The sequence below is a fragment of the Hyla sarda genome, chromosome 4 (genome assembly GCF_029499605.1).
Source record: "Hyla sarda isolate aHylSar1 chromosome 4, aHylSar1.hap1, whole genome shotgun sequence".
Taxonomy (NCBI): Eukaryota; Metazoa; Chordata; class Amphibia; order Anura; family Hylidae; genus Hyla; species Hyla sarda.
In genome coordinates, this window is record NC_079192.1 from 255,627,126 (window position 1) to 255,649,354 (window position 22,229).

General features: G+C 42.5%; 2 protein-coding genes across 5 annotated transcripts in view; one reads left to right on the plus strand and one right to left on the minus strand.

Annotated features, from left to right (window-relative positions):
* The window catches only part of TWF1 (twinfilin actin binding protein 1), a 100,608-nt gene that overhangs the window by 55,857 nt on the left and 22,522 nt on the right, over nt 1-22,229 (minus strand). Inside the window, exon 2 of one of the 4 annotated variants that reach the window (XM_056573973.1) lies at nt 13,529-13,561. In XM_056573973.1, the coding sequence (XP_056429948.1) occupies nt 13,529-13,561 (33 nt within the window). Of the gene's footprint in view, nt 1-1,963; nt 1,983-4,261; nt 4,388-13,463; nt 13,495-13,528; nt 13,562-22,229 lie in introns of those variants that run through there. The other 3 variants (XM_056573976.1, XM_056573974.1, XM_056573975.1) reach the window with 3 other exon arrangements.
* Nucleotides 12,336-22,229, plus strand: part of TMEM117 (transmembrane protein 117) — a 283,837-nt gene continuing 273,943 nt past the window's right edge. The window contains exon 1 of the mRNA XM_056573968.1: nt 12,336-12,478. The gene's annotated coding sequence lies outside the window, so the exon portion shown is untranslated. The remainder of the gene's footprint in view (nt 12,479-22,229) is intronic.

Here is a 22,229-nt window from a genome sequence, read left to right on the forward strand (position 1 = left end):
TTATCCCCTATCCTTTGCATAGGGGATAAGATGTCTAAGCACCGGAGAACCCCTTTAACGTCGCGATCAGGCATCTTATCCCCTATCCTTTGCATAGGGGATAAGATATCTAAGCACCGGAGAACCCCTTTAACATTACAATTGTACAGCATTTTATTTATTTATTTATTTATTATACATTTTGGCTACGTTTTTGCTGTGATTTGCACAATTGCAAAAGGGGAGGTGTATGACTACTATACTATTTGACTACTATATATCCTGATCCCACAGAGACAGCAGCAGTAGTATACAGATAGAGCTCGGGGAGGAGGGGTCTGGGAGCTGCCTGTACAATCTGATAGGTGATAACGTCATCCTTTAGCTCACAGGAAGTCAGTTTACCCATAGCTGACCACTTTCTCTGGCATTGATTTTCTGTGGGTCAGACTTGTGATCACATGACCCAGTTACAGCTCCGCTGGAGTGTGCATGAATGGGTAAAGGAAGAAAAGATCCTGCAGTGCTTCTTTAATCTACAGTAGGATAGTGATTAATGTGGGGCATTGTGAACTAGTAGGATGTCTACACATCAGGGTTAGTCTTATGTGCATTAGTGCCCACACATAGTATAATGGGATGACACATATGTTTAGGACTCTGCTTTGTTTAGAAATGTAAGTCTTTAATATTTAAAAGTAATTTTTTAACCCGAACAAACCCTCTAGTAGATGCTATAGTCTAAAAGCGGTATCGCACAACCTGCGGCCCTCCAGCTGTTGCAAAACTACAACGTCTGGGCATAAGGGGAATTGTAGTTTTGCCAGAGCTGCATACCCACAGGTTGGGGGTACACTGGCCTAAAGTTAAAGAGTAGCTTCCACCATCTTTTTTTTTTTCTGTCCCTGCTTATTGACCATCTATCCCTAACCCCCTCCCTGCCTTAAATTATTATTATTTTTTTTTATTATATTAAAAATGGCTTTTTGTCTGCCTGGTAGTGTGCTCAATTACCAGGCAGACTTCCCCAGCAGGCGCGACGTCACTGATGCCTGCGGGGGGCGCGACTTTCACTCTTAGTTCATCTATACAGGGTGCCTCACCACTACAACTCCCAGCTTGCCCTAACATCTATTTTGCTGTTAGGGCATGCTGGGAGTTGTAGTGGTGAAACAACTGGAGGCCCCCTGTGTTGAAAACAATATATCATTGTTACGGACCCAACCCGCTCTATCAACCCGCACCCCCACCCCTACCCCCAAGCCCCGCTCGCCACCCGAAGTGCAGGGCAGTCCTGAGGCCAGGAGGCGGAGCCAGCGTGTGAGGCCAGGGAGCAGCATCCTCTATGCTCTCAGGTCTGATTGACAGGCAGGGAGCGAGCGCAGGCTGATTGGCTGACTGAATTAGGGCCGATTGCCCGGACGGCATTGGTCCTAATTCAGTCATGACGCCATGGCAGGCTTCCGGGAGACCCCTAGTGGCCTGTTTTCAAATACAAAATAAACTATTTTAATTTAAAAAAAATTGTAATAATAATGAAAGTATATTAGAGATATGTTGTAGTACATAAGTACTACAACATATATTAAAAAAAAAAAAGTTGGTGACAGTGCCCATTTAATATTTGAGTGGGCACAAATGCAGGACACATGGAGACCCTGTCCAAGGCACCAAGACTGTCAGCCATGTGGTCTGTATCTCTTTCTCCACATAGACGGGATCTCATCCTAACCATTTCCATGGGCTGCTCTCCATGTGACTGCAGCCGCATTATTCAGAAGCATGTATATCATGCCACAAAAGACGGGCACAGGATTTGTGGCATAATGGGTTAGTTAGCTGGCTATGTTTTGACAGCATTTACACCATTAAATTTAGCGCTTATTCAGGGCAGAGCCTAGGGTCATGCACGCCTGGGTGAAGTTTTGGGCACCTCTGGTGGGCTTGGTTACTTTCTCCTCCCCTTTATATATGTCTATTGTACCCATTGCAGCAGGTAACATTCAGCTCAAATCCTGATTTGGTTGGCTATTTGGCTGGGCACGGACTGCCTGCTGCTCAAACCTTGGGCTCTCCCTATCTTCCGCCTGGTTATGGTGCACTCGCCCTGCGCATATTCACACTGGGGGAGATTTATCAAAACCTGTCCAAAGAAAGTTGCTGAGTTGCCCATAGCAACCAATCAAAGCGCTTCTTTCATTTTTGAAAAGGCCTCTGAAAAATGAAAGAAGCGATCTGATTGGTTGCTATGGGCAACTCAGCAACTTTTCATCTGGACAGGTTTTGATAAGTCTCCCCCAATGTGTCTATCCCATTTGTGGATTCCCCAGCGTATACATCTGAAGGGTGCAATGTCGAAGCATACGTGACCCACAGACTCCCATTATAAAAACTGTATACCATGTGTATTATTTTTTTTACTGGATACCTCCATAGAGAATAGTGCAGCCTGACACCCTATCCCATACAAATGTATACACCAGCTGCCATAATGAGATAGCTAGAGATGAGCGAACTTACAGTAAATTCGATTCGTCACAAACTTCTCGGCTCGGCAGTTGATGACTTATCCTGCCTAAATTAGTTCAGCTTCCAGGTGCTCCGGTGGGCTGGAATAGGTGGATACAGTCCTAGGAAACTCTTTCCTAGGAATGTGTCCACCTTTTCCAGCCCACCGGAGCACCTGAAGGCTGAACTAATTTACGCAGGATAAGTCATCAACTGCCGAGCCGAGAAGTTTGTGACGAATCAAATTTACTGTAAGTTCGCTCATCTCTAGAGATGGGCATTGGAAGCGTAGGTATGCATTTAGGAAGCAGTCACACCACGTTTTTACAATACAGTTCCTGTCTAGGTGAAAACCGTACGGAACCGTATAGAAAACCGTATGCATTGACTCTCCATTGAAAACGGTATGCCAAAAGATGCATCAGGTTGTGTCCGTTTTGACATTTTTTTTCCCCGTACCCAAAATCGTAGTCAACCACATTTTTTGGTCTGGGAGAAAAACTGTATTAAACCGTATACGCTTTTTTTTTTTTTTTTAACATGGGAGTCAATGGGAACCGTACAGAACTGTATGTGCGTACGGTTCCATCCGGTTTTCACCATATGGTTTTTGACTTTTCACAGTTTTTTTTCTTGAAATTACAAACAAATGAAACTTTATTCAAAATGGAGTGAAAAGTTAAAAACGTATAGTTTTTTCTTACGAAATCGGATGCAACCAGACATCATTTTGCAAACCGTATACGGTTTTTAACTGTATACAGGTTGAAATTTATACACGTTTTGAGGAATCCGTTTTTCATCAAAAACCTGATACTGTAACTGTATTGTAAAAACGTGATGTGAATGCACCCTTACTGTGTACACCACCAGATTACCGCCACATATGGTAAATGCACACTACTTAGTGTTGGAAGGTTAGGTTCACACTGCGGAATATCCGGGCAGAAAATGTCCGCCCGGAGATTCCGAGTGCGGCCAGGACCACGCGGACACTGTAGTCTTCAATAGGGTATGTTCACACTACAGTGAATTCAGCGAGCGGAGATTCAGACTGGCAGCCGGCGGTAGGACCGCGCGGCACTGCGCCATCACCATTGACAGCTATGCAGTGCTGGCGGACTTCCGCGCAAAGAATGAACATGTTCTTGCATGTTCTTTGCGCGGAACAATTTCAGCGGCGGAATTGTCCGCCGCTGAATTTGTGAACGGGTCTCGCGGAGTTCCGCGCGGGAAATTCCATAGTGTGAACATACCCATAGACTGTAATGTGTTCCGCGAGTATTTCCGCCTGAAGAATGAGCAACCCCATTCTTCAGGCGGACATTTCCAAGTGGACTTTCCGGTCACAAATTCCGCTTCACAAATTCCGAAGTGTGAATTTGTGAACGGAAACCCATTCAGAATACAGTACATTTTGTGGCAAGCGGAATTTCTGCCTGCAATTTCATGGTGAAATTGCAGGCAGAGATTCCATAGTGTGAACCTAGTCTAACAAGCCCAAATAAGTGATGAAGAAAGCATGACACATGTCTATATCAGTGTTTTACAACAAGGGCGCCTCCAGCTGTTGCAAAACTACAACTCCCAGCATGCCCGGACAGCCTTCGGCTGTCCGGGCATGCTGGGAGTTGTAGTTTTGCAACAGCTGGAGGCACCTTGTTTGGTAAGCGCTCAAGCCTGTACACAGTTACCGCTTTCCTACTATAGTAATAGCATTAAAGATGTCCAGGCTGTGAATTACCTCAGACCCTCGCCCCCCAGAAACACTCACCCTGGATGCCGGTCTGGTGGGACATGGTGAGGACTGTGCGGCTCCCGAACCTCAACCAGGAAGTGACAGGGCTGAGCCGGCTCCCGCGGGATACACGTCATCGGCCCGTGCGTGGGTTGCCTGGCAACGGAGCCGGGATCTAAACACACAGGTCACAGAGCACACACCCAAAGCGTGGAGCGGCCATACTGGGGGGAACTGCTATATACATTAGCACCATACATGGCCGCTTTAGGAATAAACTTCCTCCTCAGGAATATGTTTTTCCCAGTCCTGGCTGTAGACACTTCAGGGAGTGTTCACACTGGAATTAAATGCCGCAGATGTTGACTGAAGTTATTAACTGGGGAAATCCCCAACAGATATGCGACATTTCAGTCCTGTGTGAACTGTACATTCACACACTAGTAACTAGCAGCGGATTTTCTGCTATGGTAAATCCGCTGCGAGTTAGGCTAGGTTCAGACTACGGAATTTCCAACAGAAACTCAGTCGTAAAATTTCCGTCAGAAATTGGGCTTGCTAAAATATCTAGTGTAGTGAATGGTTTTCCGTTCACAAATTCACACTTCGGAATTTGTGAAGCGGAAAATCCACTTAGTAAATCCGCTTAGAAATTTCCGGTGGTGCTCTTTCTTCAGGTGGAATTCCTCACGGAACACATTGCAGTCTATGGGAGACTGCAGTGTCCGCGCGGTCCTAGCGCCGACTTATTCAGTCGGCGCAGGCGGAACTCAGAATCTCCGGGCAGAAATTTTCTGCCCGGAGATTCCGTAGTCTGAACCTAGCCTTATGCTACCATTGATTTAAATGAGTCCACAGACTGTCCGCAATAGGGTATGTTCACACTGGTTAAGGTGTGAGTGGAATGGTCACTTAAAATATCCGCTCAAAAACGCGTTTTTTTTTCCACGCACAATGCACGCTGAATCCGCTCGGTATTCCGCACGGAAATGAAAGATAGGACACACAGTAAGGCTAGGTTCAGACTACGGAATCTCTGGGCAGAAAATTTCCGCCCGGAGATTTCGAGTGCGGCCAGCGCTGACTGAATCAGTAGGCGCTAGGACCATGGGGACACTGCAGTCTCCAATAGACTGCAATGTGTTCCGCGAGTATTTCCGCCTGAAGAAAGTGCAACCCCTTTCTTCAGGCGGAAATTTCCAAGCGGATTTTCCATCCCACAAATTCCGCTTCACAAATTCTGAAGTGTGAATTTGTGAACGGAAACCCATTCACTACATTATACATTTTAGCAAGCGGAATTTCCGCCTGCAATTTCAAAGAGGAATTTCAGGCGGAAATTCCGTAGTCTGAACCTAGCCTAAAATGCGGGAATTCCACGCGAAATCGTGGCAGACTGCCAAAAATGTTTACATTCACTTCAATGGGGTTAGGACGTGATTTCCGCATGAAGAAAGAACATGTTCATTCTTCTTGCGGAACGAATTCTCCTAGCGGAATTTCCTCAGTGTGAACTGAGGAGAGGAAAGTTAACTAAATACTATGGGGTATGGCACTGCTGAATGAATTGGAGAGAAATAAGCGAGCAGAATTACTCATGGAAATTCCTCTCCAATTCCTCAGTGTGAACATACCCTTAGTGTCAGATTTGCGGACTGTCCGCGGACCCATTCAAATGAATGGTAGCGTAACTCGCAGCGGATTTCCCGCATCGGAAAATCCGCTGCTAGTTACTAGCGTGTGAACTAGCACATTCACACCACGTTTTTGCAATACAGTTCCCGTATACGTTTTCTATGTGAAAACAATACGGAACCGTATTGAAAACCGTATGCCAAAAGATAAAGACAAATAGAAAAACCAGTGCTTGGAGACAGTTCAAAACATGATAACAGTCAAACCATATTTTAGTAGATTATCACTCAGATGAACTTACTTCACTAGGGGATATGTGTAGGTAAAGTTACCTTTCACATCATCCCCTTCCAGGAGAGTAAGACAAAATGGCCAAAAAGCCTGTGGATGGATAGGATTTATTGCGACACGTTTCGGAGGGCTTACAGGATCGCCTCCTTCCTCAGGCATATAACAAGACAAAGTGATAATAGCCCCCTTATATACATACCATGTATGCCAAAAGATGCATCAGGTTGTGTCTGTTTTGCATCCTGTAAAGTTTTCTTTCCCGTACCCAAAAACGTAGCCTACCGCGGTTTTTGGTCCAGGTGAAAAACTGTATTAAACCGTATACGTTTTTTTTTAACATGGGAGTCAATGGGAATCGTACAGAACTGTATGTGCATACGGTTCCATCCGGTTTTCACCATACATTTTTTTGACTTTGCACAGTTTTTTTTCTTGGAATTTCAATCAAACAAGTGAAACTTTATTCATAATGGAGTGAAAAGTTAAACACGTATATGTTTTCTTCTTAAAAAAAAATTGTTGCAACCGGACATTATTTTTTAAACCGTATACAGTTTTTAACTGTATACGGGTTAAAATTTATACACACGTTTTCATACGTTTTGTCAGGTTTTGAGGAATCGGTTTTTCATCAAAAACCTGATACGGGAACTGTATTGCAAAAACGTGGTTTGAATGCACCCTAAACTGCATCAAAACGTGTGTACAAATTTTAAGGCTGTATTCACATCTACAATTGCAGCCTACGGTTGCCGGATCCGGCTGGGGGAGGGGAAAACTGGACACTCCCATACCCTGGCTGGACCGGCGCTGAAATCCATTCACTTAAATGAGCCGACCAGAGTCAAACAGTGACTCCGATCGGCTCATTTCTGCCCTGTATCCGGTTTTGTGACCGGACCTAAAACCTTAGTATATGGATCCTGCAACTGTAGGCTGCAATCGTGGTGTGAATTCAGCCTAACCCGTATACGGTTTGAAAAATGATGTCCGGTTGTATCTTTTTTTAAAGAAAAAAATGTATGTTTTTAATAACTTTTCACTCCATTATGAATAAAGTTTCACTTGTGTGATAGAGATTCCAAATAAAAAAAAAGTGCAAAGTCAAAAACCATATGGTGCAAACCGGATGGAACCGTACGCACATATGGTTCTGTATCGTTCCCATTGACTCTCATGTTTAAAAAAAATGTATACAGTTTAATATGGTTTTTTACCCGGACCAAAAACCATGGTAGGGTATGGTTTTGGGTATGGGAAAAAAAAACTTACAAAACAGTACAAGATGCAAAACGGATGCAACCGGATGCATTGTTTGTCATAAGGTTTTCAATGGCGAGTCAGTGCATACAGTTTTCACATTGTACTGTATTGCAAAAATGTGGTATGATTGCACCCAGACACTGCAGTCAGAGTGACCCCAAAATGTCCCAGTGGGATGTCATGGAATAAGAAAAATAATAATTCTGGTTGACTTCTAGGGACACTAGGAGGCGGTAACTACACATTTAAGGGTGGGCATCAAATCTGCGTACGTGGCAATGTCCAGCTGCACTTTACTGATTTGCCTACTTCACCCCTGAAGACTTCAGGACATGGCATGCTGGTCTAATTGGACACTGAACTTGCCACAAGGGGGCGTAAAAGTTCTTCCTCCACTGCCCTATAAAAGGCTCCCAGAGGCTACTTCTGGCCAGTGTACTACTTGATGAGAGATCGGTGACTGCTAGATATGCCTCTAAGATGCACTTGAAAACATATTTCCCAGTAAAGAGACTATGAAAAGAGGCGCAGCATTGGACTGAGAGAAGCAGGGTGGTAGAATCAATGAATTATCGACCAACTAGGCCGATCTGCCAAGCTGTTAGGAGCAAGGGTAACATAAGAGCGCACAGGCTCTGGACAGCCCAGATAGGCCACCAGTACAGAGGATCATTTGATCTGCCAATAAGCACAAGAAGCGCCCATAGTTGCCTTACCACCACCCAGGCACATGTGGCACATTCTTAACCCTGTTTCTACCCGGACTATTTCTTAGAAAACATGTTGTCTCAGTGCTAATTACTTGTCCTGCTATTGACATTCGGCCGCTGCTGCCGTGTTTGCAGTGGTGACGTAAATGAGAAACCTGGATTTCTATGGACTGGAACTGTATCATCTCTAGCTAAAAGTCTTGTTCCTGTTTGGGATCTGATGACGGATATATGTATATTGCAGATATGTTTACATTCACTTACTGTGGATTTACCAACCACATCTGCTGGAAGTTTGTTCCAAGTATCCACTACTCTTTCAGTAAAATAATATTTTCTCATGTTGTTCTTGATCTTCTCTTCACCTCAGATTGTGATCCATTGTTTTTGTGCTTACCTTTTATTATAAGCACTTCTAAACTTTATTTAACCCTTTGTGATCATCTAGGTCTAGCTGCAGTTGCTTGCCTATGCTAGGAAATGTTTCCACCCGAAAGGGCCGCAGTTGAACTGTATAATGACTGAATACTGTTAGTTAGTATTATATACTGTTTAATCTTATTAAAACAGGTATAAACAAAATTTTCCCTGTTGCAAAAGAAAACAGTTTACATTGGTGTAATATTTTGTTATCTACCCAAGTAGCCACTGCCAGAAACCAGTGATGCATACACTTTATCAGACACCTGCACAATAGTTCCTGTGGTGTCCTGTCTGGCCAATCAGAAGTAAGCCAGAGATGCTTTATGCCAGGCACCCTGCCCCAAACAAGGGGAAACATAGCCATATAGACATTTAGCAACAGGCAGGATTTTTTTTTTGTTTTATTTTTAATGTTAATTCTTTGATGCAAAAATCACATAAGGGAACCAGTGACTGTATAGTTCATGGTGGTATTTTAACCCATTTACACTGATTTTAGCTGAGGTAACAGAGGTATGTAGCTTTTCAGTATGTAGCTCCTCTTCTGAGATGTTTTGTGAAATCAGCATTGTGGTCCTTTATTCTCGGGACCTCTTCCTTTCCAATTCTGATTTTCATTAAGAATGGTTTTAGCATTTCTAAAACAGGCCAAATCCTCGGGGGTTGCAACAGTTAATAATTCTGCTTATTTTACTTGCAATCCTTTATGGGCAGTTTCTAGGCATTTTGTGCTAACAGTGTGAATCTTAAAGGGGTACTCCTGTGGAAAACATTTTTTTTTTTTAATCAACTGGTGCCAGAAAGTTAAACCGATTTGCAAACCACTTCTGTTAAAAAATCTTAACCCCTTAAGGACTCAGCGTTTTTCAGTTTTTGCATTTTAAACCTTCTAAAAATCCTAACACTTTCAATTTTGCACATAAAATTCCATATTATGGCTTATTTTTTGTGCAATTCTACTTTACAGTGACATTAGTCATCTTACCAAAAAATACACGGTGAAACGGAAAAAAAATTCATTGTGCAACAAAGTTGAAGAAAAAATGGCATTTTGTAACTTTTGGGGGCTTCTGTTTCTACGCAGTGCATTTTTCGGTATAAATGACACCTTTTCTTTATTCTGTAGGTCCATACGATTAAAATGATATCCTACTTATATAGGTTTGATATTGTCGTACTTCTGGAAAAAATCATAACTACATGAAGGAAAATGTATACGTTTAAAATTGTCATTTTTCTGACCCCTATAACTTTTTTATTTTTCCGCGTACAGGCTGGTATGAGGGCTCATTTTTTGCGCAATGTTCTGAAGTTTTAACGATACCATTTATGTATTGATCTGACTTTTTGATCGCTTTTTATTCATTTTTTCATGATATTTAATCCTGTTTTGGACTTTGGAATATTTTTGTGCATACGCCATTGACCGTGCGGTTTAAATAACTATATATTTTTATAGTTCGGACATTTACGCACGCAGCGATACCACATATGTTTTTTTATGGGAAAAGGGGAGTAATTCAAACTTTTATTAGGGAAGGGGTACTCCGCCCCTAGACATGTCAGATGTCAGCAGTGGAACACCCGGGATCTCGGCTGCAGCACCCACCTGTACGGCTTCTGGCAACGTTGGAGGCTTCAGATCCCGACCACAATGGCGGAAGAGCATGACGTCACTCCTCTTCCCATAGACTTCCATTGCGGGGCAGGGCATGATGTTGTGACGTCACTCTCTTCCGCCATTGTGGTCGGGATCCGAAGCCCACAGCTTTGCCGGAAGCCGTACAGGTGGGTGCTGCAGCCTAGATCCCGGGGGTCCGCAATCTGACATCTTATCCCCTATCCTTTGGATAGGGGATAAGATGTCTAGGGGCGGAGTTCCCCTTTAAATGACCTTTATTAACTTTTTTTTTCCACTTTTTTTTTGCAGTGTTATAGCTCCCATAGGGGGCTATAACACTGCAAACACTGATCTTTTACCCTGATCCCTGCAAAGCCATAGCTTTGCATTCATCAGCGTTCTAGGGGCTCGATTGCTCAAGCCTGTAGCTAAGGTCTGGAGCAATCAAACGCCGATCGGACGTGACTGAGACAGGTGAGGGGACCTCCGCTAGCGTCCTAGCTGATTGGGACATCGCAATGTTATCGCGATAGTCCCAATCAGCCCGACTGAGCTGCCGGAAAGCTTTTACTTTAGTTTTGGACGCGGGTGATCAATTTTGGTGGCTGACATGCCCTCCCCTCCTCATACATGGGGGGGGCGTGGTGTGACGTCACAGGGGCGTGGTTGTGACGTCGCCATTACGGCCGGGCACTCTAAGCGTTCTGAACAAAATGTTCAGAACACTGGGGCATGGTAGTAGCCCTTTAAGTTGGATTCGCACATACAGTGGTCCCTCAAATTACAATATTAATTGGTTCCAAGACGACCATTGTATGTTGAAACCATTGTATGTTGAGACCATAACTCTATGGAAACCTGGTAATTGGTTCTGAAGCCTCCAAAATGTCATCCAAAAATAGGAAAAAGTGAGGATTAAAGAAAAATAAGGAGATAACTAATATAGATAAAGCAAATCCTTACATATAAAAGTAATAAAGATCTGCTGGGAGCTGTAAATCACTGAGGACAGGAGCTTCTTCAGGGTCCTGTACAGTACACACAATGTCCTATAAAAGTAAAATGGAGCCACCCTCACCTGGTGTCCAAAGGAGCAGCTAACCCTGGCACAGATAAGGAGTAGTACAGAACATGTAATACATCCCTGTACTGTAGGGGGCGCTACCAGACAGCCAGTCAGTACATGCACTTCAGTATTACAGGTGTTTACCAGTGATTGCCCATTCTAATTTGTTGTGTCGGTTTTTCCAGCCATTGACACGTTTCACAGATCTGGACTGTCTGTAGTATTGTATGTTGAGTCTGGTTTCAAGTTACAATGGTCCAGAAAAGACCATTGTATGTTGAACTATTGTATGTTGTGGCAATTGTAAGTTGAGGGATCACTTTACTTAGATGTGTTTTTCAGTCACATATTTATTTTTTTAAATGCTGAGGCCAAATGTTTGCTGTATGATCTACAGGACTATCCACCAAGGGATAGTTACACTGTAGCTACCCCTCGCCTATCTAGTTAGTTAGTTTGATGGGTCAAAACTGCTGACAGATACTTTAAGTAAACACATCTAGCTTAGTCATCGCGTTGAAGTAAATGGTACTATGTCATTGCAACATCGGATGACTAAACTAATTGTGTTTAATAATAATAATTAAGTATAAGCTCTATTACAACAAAAGTATTGGAGTAGTGAGAAGGGATAAGATTTCATGACATTTTTACAATGGAGTGTCTGAACTGAGGAACAATACTGCTCTTTGTTTTATGGATGGATAGAGACAATTATATCTAAACTGAACAAATCTGCAAGAATATGAGTTGGGGATTTTAGATTCCTGGAAATGGGTTTCTATGAGTGCCCTGGATAGTGATACTTACTGTCGTGTCCCGGTACAGAACAGGGTTCTGTACAGTTCCTAAAGTCCTCTCAGGTCCCTCAAGTCCACAGTGATCTCCTGCAGGATCCCCCTAGGTCATTATTATGATTTCTATTGTACATTAATTATATATGTATATTTTAGGTATTGTACAGTGAATATAAACTATGCCCAAAGGTTATTAGGGTGCTTAAACTGTATAGGACCTTCCTAAGGTCATGTGATAAGGTCATGTGATATGTGATCACCGGATACTCAGAGTTCCAGAGGCACAGGTAACCACAGGCAACCAGCTACCAATGGGCTTTAGTCCAGCCCCTGATATATAAAGGGCTGTAGTCTCCACACCTGGACAGTAAGGAAGCACAAGTCCTGTACATGTTACGTCCAGTCCAGCTAGGCCAAAGCCTACAAGTCTGCAGCCACATCTAATCTGTAAGTCTCATCTATGTTTACAAGTCAAGTCTCTACTGTCCCAACCAAAGTCATAACAGTAGCACAGTGGCCTGCATCATCATTATTATCACTACAAGTCCAAGCAAGCCTGAGAGGTTCCCTGTGTCCCGGTCACCTCTGTAAGACACGTTATACTACCTTCTTCAGTAAAGTTCCAGTTGCATCAAAACCTGCTTTGGACTCATTTAATATACAGTGATCCCTCAACTTACAATGGCCTCAACATACAATAGTTTCAACATACATGGTCTTTTCTGGACCATTGTAACTTGAAACCAGACTTAACATACAATGCTACCTACAGACAGTCCAGATCTGTGAAACGTGTCAATGGCTGGAAGAACCGACACGACAAATTAGAATGGGCAATCACTGGTAAACACCTGTAATACTGAAGTGCATGTACTGACTGGCTGTCTGGTAGCGCCCCCTACAGTACAGGGATGTATTACATGTTCTGTACTACTCTTTACCTGTGCCAGGGTTAGCTGCTCCTTTGGACACCAGGTGAGGGCGGCTCCATTTTACTTTTATAGGACACTGTGTGTACTGTACAGGACCCTGAAGAAGCTGATTTACAGCTCCCAGCAGCTCTTTATTACTTTTATATGTAAGAACTTGCTTTATCTATATTAGTTATCTACTTATTTTTCTTTAATCCTCACTTTTTTCCTATTTTTGGATGACATTTTGGTGGCTTCAGAACCAATTACCAGGTTTCCATAGAGTTATGGTCTCAACATACAATGGTTTCAACATACAATGGTCGTCCTGGAACCAATTAATATTGTAACTTGAGGGACCACTGTATGCCATTTCTGGGTTGGTTGACGGCGGTGCCCTACACACAACCACATCTTGGCATCACGAAAACTATGGATTAACAACATCTGGCCCCACCACCCTCACTGCTACACCCCGTGGTCCCGCCATACACTGTGGGTCACCACATTACGGTACTTACTTACAGCATGCTCCATGACAGTTGCTTAACAAACCTCCCCTGTGGAGGTAGCTGGGGGGCCTTACCTCTGCTCCTCAGGCTTGATCTATGTAAGCCATCTAATGATGTGTAAAAGAAAAAAAAAATGTTGCACCAAGATAAGACACGGATAATTAGCAAAATCTGGGCCTAGTGTATTACATTGACAGTCATTTTTTTCTATTGCTGTGAAGATCAGCAAATGTATAGCTAATAAAGGGAAAAAAATCTGACCAAATAAATCAGCGACACACATACACAAGATAATATAATACAAAACAGACCTTTTTATTGAACTCAGACAACATACATTAAAGGGTACCTTTCATCAAAAAAAACCATTTGATATATTATAGATTAATGTATGAAGAATAACTTTCCAATTGCATGTCATTAAAAATAAGAGTCTTTCTATTTCATTTTCCACTTTGAAAAATGACCACTAGAGGTCTCCCTACCAGTCCTGGTCACAAGTCTTTTTTTTTATAGATTTCAGACTCATGCTTGAGCCCTAAATCTCAGACTGCAGCCGGGACACAGACAGGCAGGAGCCAGCACTGTGCTCATAGCACAGTAGGGCATACTCCTGACTCCGCCCTCATTCATTTTACTATCTGAGCTCCGATCTTTCTACTCTCTGCACATTCAGTCATAAACAGAGAGGAGAAGATTCAGAGCTGCCAGCTGAGCTTGTCTGTGTCCCGGCTGCAGTCAGAGATGTAGGACTCGAGCATGAGTCTGAAATCTATAAAAAGGGCTTGCGGCCAGGACTGGTAGGGAGGAAAATTAAATAGAAAGAAGCATATTTTTTAATAACATGCAATTGGAAAGTTATTCTGCATACATTAATCTATAATATTAATCTATAATTTTGATGAAAGGTACCCTTTAAAAACAACTATGTAGAATGCCCAGATTCTTCTCTTCTGTTGTGTAGGTATAGCTGGCAGCAGAGGGTTCAGTGATGATCAGATGACTGCCGACACAGTATCATGCTGGCTACACTGAATTGTGTATGAAAATACATAGCTACTTATGGACACGAAATACAGATGATTTTATCTGCATATATAAAGGGGTACTCCACTGGAAAACATTTTCTTTCAACCCCTGTGTGCAGTGTGTTCCGTTTTTGCATTTTCATTTTTTCCTCATCACCTTCTAAAAATCATAAGGCTTTAAATTTTGCACCTAAAATTCCATTTTATGGCTTATTTTTTGCGGCATCAATTCTACTTTACAGTGACATTAGTCATTTTACCAAAAAATCCATGGCGAAATGGAAAAAAAAAGTCATTGTGCGACAAATTTGAAGAAAAAACACACCATTTTGTAAATTTTGGGGGCTCCCGTTTCTACACAGAACATTTTTCGGTAAAAATCTTTATTCTGTAGGTCCATACGTTTAAAATGATTCCCTACTTATATAGGTTGGATTTTATATTACTTCTGAAAAAAATCATAACTCCATGCAGGAAAATATATACGTTTAAAATTGTCATCTTCTTACAACTTTTTTTTTTCCGCGTACGGGCCGGTATCGGGCTAATTTTTTGTGCCGTGATCTGAAGTTTTTATCGGTACCATTTTTTTAAAATTGACTTTTTGATCGCTTTTTATTCATTTTTTTTGTGCTATAAAAAGTGACCAAAAACATGCTATTTTGGACTTTGGAATTTTTTTGCGTGTATGCCATTGACCGTGCGGTTTAATTAACCCCTTAACAACCAAGGACGTATATTTGCGTCCTTGACCTGCTCCCGCGATATAACATGTGCACGGCAGCTATTAACCCTTTAGACGCGGCATTCAAAATTGAATGCCGCGTCTAAAATGAAAGTAAAAGCTTCTCGGCTGCTTAGTGGGGCTGATTGGGACCACCGCAGTGAAAATGCGTTGTCCCGATCAGCTAGGACGCGAGCGGAGGTCCTCTTACCTTCCTCTGGCATGTTGGTTCGGCGATTGATTGCTCCAAGCCTGAGATGCAGGCTTGAGCAATCGACCGCCGATAACACTGATCAATGCAAAGCTATGGCTTTGCAGTGACCAGTGTAAAAGATCAGTGTGTGCAGTGTGTGCTGCGTGCGTAAATGTCGGAACTATAAAAATATATAATTAATTAAACCATACGGCAATGGCGTATGCGCAAAAAAATTCCAAAGTCCAAAACAACGTATTTTTGGTGTAACACTCACGTTTCTGAAGACAGGACTCCGGTGTATTTGGATCCGCTGGACCTGTGTGGCAGATGACTCAGACCGTACCAGGGAGCGGAGTCTAAGGTGCCGCTGGTCTTCACCAGAGCCCGCCACAAAGCAGGATGGGCTTGCAGCTGCAGGCAACACTCAGGTTGCTACCCCTGGCACAGCTCGACCACACAGGCGGCTGAGGAGATGCGAGGCACAGGAGGGATGAGGCAACTCATAGTCTGGATAGCAGTAGGTCAGGGCAGGCGGCACAGTAGCGTAGTCAGGATGTAGCAGGAGTTCAGTAGACAGGCGGCAGAGGAGCAAGGTCAAGTCACAAGAGCAGGAAATCTGGTACACGGCGAGGCAATACAAAGGAACGCTTTCTCTAGGGCACAAGGCAACAAAGATCCGGCAGAGAACTGAGGAGGGTGGAGGAATTTATAAACAAGCCACAGGTGGCTACACTAATGAGCATACTGGCCCTTTAAATCTTAAAGCTCCGGTGCCCGCAGGCCCTAAGGGACGGGGACACGCGCGCCGGAGCAGAGAGGTGGAGGCAGAGGCAGAAGAAACACCCAGAGAGTGACGGACTGGGGCTCGCATGCAGGCGCGTCAAGTGATGCGAGGCTAGCCCCGTCTGCAGCAGAAGGTAAGGGGACCATGCGCTCACGGCCAGGGTGTGAGGCCTAGCGCATAGTGTAACATTTGGTTACTTTTCATATCATGAAAAAATTAATAAAAAGCGATCAAAAAGTCAGATCAATGCAAAAATGGTACTGCTAAAAACTTCAGATCACGGCGCAAAAAATTAGCCCTCATACATCCCCATATGTCGTTAAAAAAAAAGTTATAGGGGTCAGAAGATGACAATTTTAAACGTATAAATTTTCCTGCATGTAGTTATGATTTTTTCCAGAAGTACGACAAAATCAAACCTATATAAGTAGGGTATCATTTTAATCGTATGGACCTACAGAATAAAGAGAAGGTGTCATTTTTACCGAAAAACGTACTGTATAGAAACGGAAGCCCCCAAAAGTTACAAAATGGCATTTTTTCTTCAATTTTGTCACACAATGATTTTTTTTTTCCGTTTCGCTGTAGATTTGTGGGTAAAATGACTAATGTCACTGCAAAGTAGAATTGGTGCTGCAAAAAATAAGCCATCATATGGATTTTTAGTACTTAGGAAAGGGTCATTTCATTTAGTACCCTGAAATGCGTCTAGAAGTGAACTACCACATCATTACCGCATCTATTCGGGACTTTGTTCTACATGACCGCAAAGACCGACATCGATCCCTAATCCAGCCGCATGGTTCCATCTACTTTTAACGGCTTTTCCATCTCCACCAGCCCTATAACCTGGCTGATGTCAGACAACGAGACTCTCCACGAGGCTGTATCATCTCTTTAGTTCCATCTCTTCTCTCTGTGATTGGCGGCTTCCCACCCGATCTGTGGCAGGCTGACCAGCCGTGGGAGCGCGCGCCAGCGCCCAATACAGCATACGGAGTCTCGGACATTTATGGATCCTGGACTACTCTAACACTCTGAATATCACCAGCTAGTAAATATATATTTCTGATACGGCTACCTACATATGGAACACTAAATATATATTCATTCATATGCATTACAATTGATGACTGCAACTTTCGGAGTAATAGATGTCAGATTAATGGTTTTCCTGATATTTTTTATAGAGCGGTATAATTGTCTACTATATCTTATACATTATTTTCCTCCCCACAAGGGCCCTGTGTAAGGAGGCTTTTTATATATATTTCTTGTATTTGTTTTTACTAAATATATTTTTGCTATTATCATCAATTTGAAGCACGGTTCTCTATTTCCTTTTAAATCCATCACGTATCAGTTTGTCTGGTATTAGTCTTGAGGTGATGGTTTTATTTAATTTAGTTTTTTCTAATTCACAAATCTGTTTAACTTTCTGGCACCAGTTGATTAAGAAAAAAATGTTTTCCAGCGGTGTACCCCTTTAATTTAGTGATATGTCAGTATTTACTTATGTTGTTTTATCCATATTGCAAACACAAATACTCATCTTCCATACAGATTTCTACAAGATGTTGTCACATAAAGATGAATGTCTTATAAAAGCATTGAGACGATGCTGTCTCTGTTGCTTGGTAACTGATGAAATAGACATTATGAAATCAACAACCTCTGGTGATCCTATGTTAGGATTGTGTTGTATATCATTTAGCAATTTACTACAGGTTTGTACCAAATTGATAACCAGTTTCCATGTATATAATATTTCAAAATCTGGTCAGGGTCAAATCCATACTTTTCTAAGGGTAATTTTTTTCTGCTGCAAATGTGGATTTTGCTGCTTATTTTGATGTGGAATTCACCCCTAAGGCTGGGTTCACACTAAAGACTGGGATCCTGCTGCACAGTACACACTGCAGCATTTTCAAGGCTGACTTTCCACCTAGAAAAATCCCCTCGAAAAACTTCAGCCAGAACATTGAACTCGTTTAATGTTCTGGCGGATCTCCGTTCCGCAGACTTTGCCGTCTATAGGGATGACAATGTCTATGTGGTCCTAACGCCGACTGATTCCGTTGGCGCTGCCCCCACTCGGAATCTCCGGATAGACTAAATCTTCTGCAGTGTGAACCCGGCCTAATGATTGGAAGGGTAACAATCTAAGCCAAAACTCCACAACAGATATTGACATACTATAGACTTTGAGTGAGATTTGTAATATTGCATCCAGAAGCGAGGTACCAAAAGAAGTTGTTTTTGCCCATGTCATGCACACTCATCATCACTAGTCCTACAGCACCACCTGTTTTATTCCAGCACAGCTGCATACATGTGTTTCATTACTGTGACTGGGTCATGTAATCACCAGTCATCAGATCCCCTCTTAGCTCTATCACTATAGTGCTACTGGTATTTCTATGAGATTAGGATAAGTAGCTCTTATACACCTCCTCTGAGGTTGTGTTTAAACTTTGCATTTTTAGCAGCATTTGTTCCGTTTTTTTGCTGTGATTTTCAATACATCTCAGCAAAAATAGTGCTATTTTACTGGAATTGTGCTAATCACAGTAAAGACATGTAATTTTGGAAAAATTATAGCAAAATGCAGAGCGATCTTAACGGGATCCTGATGCACTGTGGACACAGTGGAATTTCCGATTCTGGCATCCGCAAAATAGTAAAATGTCTAACAGACAGGACACTTCCAAATGCTCCTAGCACCCGCTGGATCTGGCAAATGTATGCAATATCCACACGTGTTTTCCATGCGGACATTCCACCGTGTGTACTGGCCTTATGAGTCTATTGAGTTTACCTGGGGGAACTATAACACCAGGAGCTCAATTAGATGACCAGGTGCAGTGATCAAATGCCACACCTAATCTCTGCAAAGCTACAGGATTAGTAGGAAATGTATGCAGCATTAGGAAATCATTTCTGCAATGGAATTGTAATCAGTATGACTGCAAACATGCATGACACATCAGCTAAAACAGCTAAGGAAAAGGCATACACAAGAACCGCAACAATACATTACTCTCTAATAATAGCCTTTGCTGCATTATATAAGCAGCTATATAAGGGCTTTTTTAGGCACTGTCATTTTCTGTAAGTCAGGCTGGTGATTACATGACCCATTTCCAGTAATGAAATGCATGGATGCAGCTGTGCTGGAATAAAACAAATGGTGCTGTATGACTAGAGCTGGTGAGTGTGCATGATTTGGGGGGCAAAAAAGTGCTTCTTTAACTTGTCCCGGACACAGGGCCTACAGGTACGCCCTGGCGTCCTGGGACTTAAGGACCCCAGGGCGTACCTGTAAGCCCTGAATGTTAACGTTCACCGCCAATAACCAGGCGGTGAACTGAACGGGATGCCTGCTAAAATCTCTCAGCAGGCATCCAGTGCAAACCCATGGGGGGGTCATGAGACCGGCGATCTGCAGCGATTCTGGGTCAGTCTGAGACAGCCCTAATCACCCTTACCCAGCAGGAGTGAGGTGGCACAGGTGTAGTTTTGCAACAGCTGGAGGCACACTGGTTGCAAAACACTGAGTTAAGTGCTTTGCAACCAGTGTGCCTCCAGCTGTTGGATAACTACAACTCCCAGCATGCATGGACAGCCAAAGGGCATGCTGGGAGTTGTAGTTTTGCAACAGCTGGAGGTTTGCCCCCCCCCCCCCCCCCCATGTGAATGTACAGGGTACATTCACATGGGTGGGGGTTTACAGTGAGTTTCCTGGTACAAGTTTGAGATGCTCCAAATTTTCCGTTGCAGCTAAAACTATCAGCAGGAAACTCACTGTAAACCCCCGCCGAGTGAATGTACCCTAAAAACACTACACTACACAAAATAAAAAAAAGACTACAAACCCCTTGCACAGTTAACCGCCCCCCCCCCCCCCTAAATAAAAAATGTCTCGTACGGCAATGCTTCCAAAATGGAACCTTCAGCTGTTGCAAAACAACTCCCAGTATTGCCGGACAGCCATTGGCTGTCCAGGCATGCTTGGAGTTTTGCAACAGCTGGAGGCACACTGTTTGGAAAACACTGTCATAGGGTATTTTTGGTATCGGAGGCAAGTGTAACGCTTGCATCCGGGTCCGTCCCTATGCAAATCCCTAATCAAGGCCGTAAATGCGCATGGCGCTCTCTCATTTCGGAGCCCTGTCGTATTTCAAGGCAACAGTTTAGGGCCACATATGGGGTATTTCTGTACTCGGGAGAAATTGCCTAACACATTTTGGGGGGCTTTTTCTCCTTTTACCCCTTCTGAAACTGAAAAGTTGGGGTCTTACACTAACATGCTGGTGTTGTCCTATACTTTTCATTTTCACAAGAGGTAAAAGGAAAAGAAGACCCCCAAAATTTGTAAAGCAAAGAAATACCCCATATGTGGACGTAAAATACTCTGCAGGTGCACAACAAGGCTCAGAAGTTAGAGCGCCATGTTCATTTGAGGTGATTTGCACAGGGGTGGATGATCGTTACAGCGGTTCTGACATAAACGCAAGAGAAAAAAAAAAAAAAACACATGTGACCCCATTTTGGAAACTACATCCCTCACAGAATATAACAAGGGGTATAGTGAGCCTTAACACCCCACAGGTGTTTGACAAAAAAAAATATCGGGGTAACACCAGCATTTTTGTGAAAAAATATATCTAATTTTTCATTTTTACGTCCAACGTTGTAAAAATTTGTTGAAAATTTGTCAAACACCTGTGGGGCGTTAATGCTCACTTTACTCTTTGTTACTCTCCTTGAGGGGTGTTGTGTCCCAACCAGTGTGCCATTTGTTTTTTATTTTTTATTTTTGCTGTTCTGGCACATAGGGGCTTCGTAAATGCGACGTGCCCACCAAAAACCATTTCAGCAAAATTGCTTTCAAAAGCCAAATGTGACTCCTTCTCTTCTGAGCATTGTAGTGTGCCCACAGAGCACTTTACATCCACATATTGGGTATTTCCATACTCAGAAGTAATGGGGTTACAAATTTTGGGGGGCATCTTCTCCTATTACCTCTTATAAAAAATGGTAAATTTTGGGGGAAAAAACTGCATTGTAGTGAAAAAAATATTAATTTACACATCCGAATTTAACGAAAAGTCGTCAAACACCTGTGGAGTGTTAGGGTATGTTCACACTACAGAGTGTGAACGGAATCTCCGCTCGCTGAATTCAGCAAGCGGAGATTCAGACTGGCAGCTGTTATGGCACCATAGGGGCTTCCTAAATGCGACATGCCACCCAAAAACCATTTCAGCAAAATTCACTCTCCAAAATCCCATTGTCGCTCCTTCACTTCTGAGCCTTGTAGTGCACCCACATAGCACTTGACATACACATATGAGGTATTTCCTTACTCGAGAGAAATTGGGTTACACATTTTGGGGGGCTTTTTCTCCTTTTACCTCTTGTAAAAATTGTTAAAATGGCTCTACAAGAATATGTGAGTGTAAAAACTGAAGATTTTAAATTTTTCCTTCACTTTGCTGATATTCCTGTGAAACACCTAAAGGGTTAACAACATTTCTGAATGTCATTTTGAATACTTTGGGGTACAGTTTTTATAATGGGGTCATTTATGGGGTGTTTCAAATATGAAGGCCCCTCAAATCCACTTCAAACTGAACTGGTCCCTGAAAAATTCTGATTTTGAAAATTTCGGGAAAAATGAAGCCCTCTGATTTCTTCATAAAGTAAAAACTTGTCAACTTTATGGTGCAGACATAAAGTAGACATATTGCATATTTGAGTCAATATATAATTTATTTGGTATGTCTATTTTCCTTACAAGCAGAGAGCTTCGAAGTTAGAAAAATAAATTTTTTTCAAATTTTTCATGACATTTTGGAATTTTTCACCAAGAAATTAGGCAAGTATCGGCAAAAATTTACCATAAAAAAAAAGTTGAATATGTCACGAAAAGACAGTCTCTGAATCAAATTCATAAGTAAAAGCATCCCAGAGTATTTAATGCTTGAAGTGACAGTGGTCAGATGAGCAAAAAATGCTCTGGTCCTTAAAGGGTTACTAC